The 7,019-nt window shown below is 58.8% G+C and overlaps 1 protein-coding gene across 1 annotated transcript; it reads left to right on the top strand.

The window, feature by feature from the left end:
- Nucleotides 1–1,475: 1,475 nt before the first annotated feature.
- Nucleotides 1,476–1,856, top strand: LBRM_31_1550 (conserved hypothetical protein; the record flags this gene model as incomplete). Its single annotated transcript, XM_001567102.1, has 1 exon — nt 1,476–1,856. The coding sequence occupies one exon, from the start codon at nt 1,476–1,478 to the stop codon at nt 1,854–1,856; it is 381 nt and encodes a 126-aa protein (XP_001567152.1).
- Nucleotides 1,857–7,019: the final 5,163 nt, after the last annotated feature.

Raw genomic sequence — 7,019 nt, 5'->3', positions numbered from 1 at the left:
CATATCAGGTGCCCTTAAAGGCCACCCCCTCCCCTACTCCCTGTGAGAAGGCCAGGCAGAGCCCCCCTCTCCTTGGCAATGCCGAGCCACTCCTGGTGGCGGCAGGGCCCTGCGTCTACGAAGTAGATAGGTCAGAATGGTGTGTCGCTGCTGGTGTCGGTGGGCCGGGTCTGGATGGCACCGTGTCGGAGCGTCCTGCAGCCGTGCCTAGGCTTGTGCCATCGATAGGATGGGCGGTGTGTCAGCGCGTCTCACCGCGCTCTCGCTGCTCACTGGCGTGGGGAGCCTGCGCCGGCCCGTGGGATGCACTGGGTGTGGCGACCTGCGGAGTGTGGGGTGGGTGGAGATGGTGGCGGGGCAGTGCTCCGATGACTGAGCCGGCGCATTACTGTAGCGCGCGCTTACGGCTGCTTTGCACCAAGCGACAGGCATGTGAAGGGCTTGGCAAAAATGCAGTTTACTTCATGTGTTGCCGGGCGCAAACACGACGAGGAAAAAAACGATCTGAGTAAAGCCCTTAATGAGCTGCAGTTAAGTCATCTCTATTGTGGATTCTGTTGTCTACGGGCGCAGTTGTCTATGAGCATAGCGCGCTCTTCTATGAATGCGTGTCCATTGGTGTGTGCTAGTGTGGCCCTCAAAACTGGTCACTGGGCATGCTGGTCATGGAGAGCCTGTATAACGGGGGCGGTGGGTGGGTGTGTACCCCTTCCGCTTAGCAACCTCCTCCTCCTTCTGCTCTCTTAAGGAAGGCGTTTCGCAATCTGTCGATCACCCACGGTGGGAGAAGGTGGGTGAGGCCTTTTTGGGGTAGAGGACCCTACCTGGTCCTATGGGCGGCTGGTATGCTAGTGCGGCCTCGCCATTGCACCACCACCCCAAAAAAAAAAATGTGTGCTGATTATTCCCACTCGAGAAGGTCCTCTCTATCACCTTCACGCAGACTCATCGATGATGCCCGCGATGGGGCCCTGCTCTGCAATGAAAGGGACCTGGCGTTTTCGCCCCCCCTCCCCCCCTCTTCCCGTCTCTGCGTCTAGCGTGCCTCTTCGTGCCCCCGACACTGATGGTCTTTGGGGGTCTTTTTTTTCTGTACTGCGGTACATCACTCCCTCCGCAACTCTCTCTCTCTCTCTCTCTTCATAATCCTCGCTGTGTGTCTTTTCTCCCTTACCATCGTATCCTTATTTCGCATTACTGGTGTTGCTGTCTTGGATTCACGTGATATGACACTTCCCCACGAGGTTCGGTGCACACGGCCTCTCCTCGCTCTTCAGTCTACTTTCCTTTTTCGCCCTTTTTTTCTTTCGCTCCGCTTTGCATCGTTTCATCACTCCTTCTCGCTCTCGCTCTCTCTCTCTCTCTCTCCCATACGTCACACCACTCGCCTAAGAACACCCGAGGGATTGCAGAAGGTGAGAGCTACCGATACACAAGGGAAGGTCGAGCATATTTGGCTTCATTTTCGCTGCACGATGCCTCACTCCCCTCAGTCTACTGGGCAAATCACCTGCCACCAGTGCCATGTGACGCTGGCGTACCCCATCGGTGCCCCCTCGGTGCGGTGCCCGATGTGTGCCGCGGTGACACCGGTCCAGCAGTTCAGTGTGACGTGCGTGTGCTGCCGCTGCATCCTTATACTGCCGCAAAACACCAGCCTTGCTATGTGCCCGCGATGCCGCACCGTAATGTCTATCCCGGCTAGTATTCGCGAGGGCCACAGCGGGCCGCAGGCACCGCCAAAGCAGTGCGTGTACATTGACCGCCCGCCCACTGTCGACTCGTCGGGCACGAGGGTGACCCACTTGGCTGTTGGTACGAAGCTCGACGATGACAACCCACCCGTGAAGCGCTAGGTATTGTAGACGGGAGGTCACGCGCCAATACGCACATCTGCGCAGAGACGATTCGCCTTGGCGCAGCGCTTTCAAGCGTCGTGCTCCCCGCCGCTCTATGTGCGTCGCGCCCCCCTCATCGTGTCCGTCGCGGTCGCGTGCCCGCCTTTGGTGAGGGGCTCTCCGCTGCCGTCGCTTCTTCGTTTTTCTTTTTTTCTTGTTTTTGTGCGTTTTTGCTTCCGCCCTGCACGTTGCGTCGAGACGAGGACACGCCGATGTCCGCCCCGCCCTCTCACGCCTCGCTTGCGTCCTCCGCTTGGGCTCCTTCCGCTTTTATTGGCTTTTGCCCCCCCTCGTTACAGCGCCTTTTTTCTCCTTGTGGCCCCGTCACCCGCCCGCCACCTCACCGTTGCCTCAGGGTTGGGTGCCCCTCTCGGAGCGTCGGCAGAGAGGTTTGGGCTGGCGCTGTGCCAGAGAGAGGCGCGGCCGCGATGACCTTTGTCCCCGCTCACGACGCAGCGTGCCGACGAGCCATGACATGCTGACGCGCGCCCGCTCCGGTGAGGGGCGTGCGGGTGCGGGGGGAACGGTCCATGCCGCCGCGGGCGCATGGCGGCGTCCCGCCTGTCGCGGCACACGCGGGCGCGCCACCCGGAGATGCCCCCGTGACGTGGACGCAGGTGGGGGGACGATGGCGGCGGGTCATGAGACGACGGGGCTGTTCTGGGGCCCAGACGCCCGGATGCGGTGGTGCGGGCGCTGCGAAGCACAGCGGGCATGGCGCGCCGCGTCCACGCTGGGCATCGTGGGGCGGGGGAGCACGAGCGATGCGTGCGCAGGGCACGAGGGGCTGCAGGGAAGTAAGAGCCGCAGTGCAGGTGTGCGAGGCATGCGGCATCTCTCCCATCTGGCTGTGTGGGCTGATGCGGCACCGAGGCCGGCGGCGTGACTCGGGCGCCCCGAACCACGCCATCGTGTTCTTCGGGCACGGACGTGGAGAGCCCCCACGCCGCATTGTGTGATGCCGCGGCCTGCAGCGATGGAGGGCGAAGCGTGGCCCACGGGCGGAGCACCGGGGCACACCGGGCCCTGACCTGAGGCTGGCCGGCTTCGTCCTCTGGGACACCCGACATGCGCCTGGACTACCCCCCTGCTGCCCTCGCGACCGACGCCGCGGCTTGCGCTCTCGAGCAGGCGCCTGGAGGGGCCCGTTAGACGCACGGCGCGATGTGACGGCCGGGGCGGGGCTTTGTCGTGAGACAGCCCGGGCTGCGCCGCCGTGTGCTGCGGCTGAGGCATGGATGAGCTGCGGTTGCACGCGCGTCTGCGTGTCGACTGGTTCGTGGTGGCATGGACGCGGCGAATGAAAAGGAGCGTTAATGCCGGTGTTATTTTGTGTGGTGCTGTGGGATGCTGCTCTGCTGCGCTGAGGTCGCTGTGGGCGAAGTCTCCAGTGAGCCACTCCGAGGGTGTCTCTGCCTTTTGTTAGAGAGGACTTTATTTTGCTCGAGGTGACCGTGCGCGGCAGCTGATACACGACTTGTTGCGGTCGTGTGGTTGTGCGTTTCGGAGTCTCGTGCGCGAACGTGTCGGTGTTGGCTGAGGTTTCTGCCGTGTGCCTTTTGTGGTGGTCCTCTGTGCGTTTTTTTTTATTTCTCTCTTTGTTGTTTTTTCGTTTGTGTGCTGTGCTCGTGTTGTACCAGAGGACTGTGTCCTACGCGAGTTTTTTTTTTTTGTTGCTCTTTACTCCTCTGCACTGCTCTCGTCATTTGGGGTTGTGCATGTCTTCGTGCTGTTTGTCTGCATTACGTTTCCTCCAGCGCCACCAAGTCTTTTCTGCGTCTTCATTTTCGTCCACTTGCAGAGACGTTTCTCTCGGACGCTTTATCTGCCTCTATCGAGCGCTACCGGACGTGGGGCCCGAGATGGGGGACGGGAGGTGCGTCTTGGGCTTCCTCGTGGTATCGATTTTCTCAGGGTTGTGCCGCCCCTGTGGCTCAGGCGAAGGGCCGATTTCTTCTGTCGTCGACCTCTTTGCACACGAGCCCTGAAGCACGCTGCGAATCACTTGGTCAGTACTGTTCTACGCGGGATGAGGCTGCATGCATTTCTCCAAAGTTTCCACAGCTCTGCACTGGGCACTGCTTCTCACGAAATACTCCATTCGTTGTTCTCCTTTTTGGGGGGCTCCACATCCTCTTCTTCCTCTCCTCTTCTCTCTAGCGCTTGTGATGTGATGAGGGTGGACTCGTGCCCAGACGCGAGCACGCTCACGTGCGACGAGCAACAAGAGAAATGCCCACAAACTCGCCTGCGGCTCTCGCTACACATCTTCATTGTAGCGTAGGCGCTCCGTGCTCTCCTTTTTTCCTTTGCGCTGGTGGAGTCTCTAGTGGTGCACCTCCCCGCACCCTTCATCGTAGTGCTGCAGGACAAGTAAGTGAAGGAACGGCTACCGGATGAGGCGATGTAGACGAACGATGACACTCGCCTTATGGGCTGCTGCCAGCACCGCTACCACTCACATGGTCTCTCTGCGTCTCGTACGATAAGGTCCGTGCCCCTGCTCTCACACTCCCTTCACTGTGCACTCGCGCTACACGTCGCATCGAGGCAGCACACGTCGTGAGGTCTCTGCAGGTTTTGTTTCACATGTACGCGAAGCGCACTCCTTGCAGTCACGCTGTACAGAAGTGAATCGCTTTGTTCGGCAGGATTGAGAGGGGGAAGCGCAGCAGTACTTCACGACCCACCAGCGGGACATCTGAGTGGGCTATATCGCACCTTTTCATCAACTCATTCATGCGCGGTAACCCAGGAGCCGCCCCCGCTCTGCTAGCGGTGAGGTAGCAGACGAGCATCGCGAGTTCGTCGCCGCTGTTGAGAGAGGTGTTCATGGATGCATGGCCAAGCTTGGATGATACGACTTGCGAGACGTCAGCCCACTTTGTTGGCTCCTTTTAGCCGCCAACATTGCTGACAAAGATGGCCGGTAGTAAAGCGGCTCTCATAAGCCGCGTGTCGAAGCTGCAAGACGACTTGCCCACCGGTACCCTCGAGTGAACGCAGTGCCGTCTGCGCAGTTAGGCATATAGGCGAAGTCGTACAAGTGCAGCTCTCACAGATGACTAACGCCGCGCAGGAGGCGCGGTGCTTTTTTCCCCCTTTTCAGGACCTCAAGCTGGTCTTCTGGCGCTTAGTGGAGGCGATTGGGACACAAGTGTACGTGCCCAAACAAGAGTCTAGGCGAGGTGCTGCTGCTCAGCAGCGTGCAAGCCTTCTCAGCTTCACAGCCACTGTGCTCAGCACCCGGTTGTGAGGGAGCGAAGCAGTCAGTCAACCGTGTGAATGATGCACCGCCGCGCCAGCGCAGCATCCGTCAGTTACCCCGAAACCCTGTGTCGATTTTTGACAGCTACTTCTCCTTGTGCTTGTGTTCTGGGGCCTCAGTAGATTCCATGCGGAGTACGATGCACCCTGATCGCTTTGCTGAGAATTCGGTTTACCTGAATTCGAGAGAATCAACGTGGATATGCGCACATTTTGAGGGAAGGAAGAGGAGTGAGGCTGCGGAACTGGACTCCAAAGTGGTGAAGATGGCGATGGCTCTGTCGAAGTCAATTAGCCATGACCGTCTCACCGTCCTCCGCGAGAACGACCCTAGCACACGACTTGCTCCTCCGTCTATCCAAGTGGTACCAACAGACGGTGGGCAGCAGACTTCTACGTCGACGGCCTCGTCACCGCTACCACTTGCGTTGCCGTTCTCTGTGAAGCAGCGCGGCAGAATCCCTCCTCATGTGGTTCTCGTTTTGCCGATCATCTCCGTCTGCATCAGGCCACACCGCCACGCTGGATGTATCAGCGTGGCGAAGAACACCAGCGTGTGGTCTCTGGTAGTGATCCCTCAAGCCACTCTTCAGATGGAGAATCAGCTGAAGCAGATGACGAGCAAGGGAGCTGCATACTTTGACCGCTGAGAAGTCTGTCGGCTCACTTGGCGAACCACCCCTATTCGAGCGCCTTCCGTCACCGTAGCTCTCATACGGCCCAGTGCTCGCCGATACGCTACCTGGACAGCGTGCGCATCTACCGGCGTTGCACCCTATTGTAGTGCACGTCCCCAACCTTGGCTACCTCCTTCCTGGCGAGGGAAACGGCGACTCGACGTGCAGGAGAACACATGCAGCCCCCTGCTGTTCTCCCGCTGCAGATGGAGAACGCATCTCTGAGTCATCCGTATCGCCCTCAGTAGCACCCACCGCGCCTCCGCCAGTTGTGTTGGCTCAGTCTGAAGTCAACTCCCTGTTGCCCGTGCTATCCTCTACAGTGAGAAGCCGCATGGCTTCAGTGATTTGTCTGCCGAGGTAGTGGGTCGGTGAGCCCCTTTTCTGCCGTGCAGACCGAAGAGGCTGTTGCTCGCACCTCTCGGCGCTGCAGAGTACTGCTAGTGGTCGATGCCGATCTTTCCGTTGACTCAGGCGGATGACGAATGACGTCTCCCAAGACGACCCCATTCAGCGCTTCTCTGTTCGTTGTGTCAATCTCGGCGTTATGCGCTCTCTCCGCTGCGACACGCTGCTAACGAGAGGACAGAGCAGAAGGCAAGCAGGCAACAACAGAGAAGACCCTCCATTGACAGAGGCTTGTCTCATTCTACCTTGTGCGGGAGACGTCGTGGTCCTCTGAATCAGTGACGTCTACTTATTTGGTGTAGGCGCATTTGTGTGTGCGTGTGTTTTCATGCCGAGCGTAAAGGGCCCCACGTGTGTGTGGCCATGCTGTCATGCAACCGGTGCAGCTCCTACACTTCAAATGCACTCATCGGTAGGCAACTGGAAGCCCTTCATTACGTGTCTCTCTTCACTTTTTCTGCTCACTCGACATGCTTGTTTTCCCCCCTCTCTGTTTGTCAGTCTGTGATGTCTGCACACGGCAGTGAAAACGTCGAGTCACACCATTGTCGGCCCAGTCACGGCTGTTTGACTATTTCCCATCAACACCCACCACAGTCGATCATCCCACCCACCCACCCCCCTCTATCGTGAGTACCAGTGAAGCAAGAAAAGAAAAAAGTGGCAAATATAGAATTGAATCACCTTAGGCAGGCGGTGCGTGCGTGCGTGTGTGTGTGTGTGTGTGTGTGGGGTGCCGCACTGAGGTGCCTTTCTGCAAGTGCGTCAT

Source organism: Leishmania braziliensis, chromosome 31 (genome assembly GCF_000002845.2).
Source record: "Leishmania braziliensis MHOM/BR/75/M2904 complete genome, chromosome 31".
Lineage (NCBI taxonomy): Eukaryota > Euglenozoa > Kinetoplastea > Trypanosomatida > Trypanosomatidae > Leishmania > Leishmania braziliensis.
Note: the sequence above shows the minus strand (reverse complement) of the source record. Positions and strands in the feature narration are given on the sequence as shown.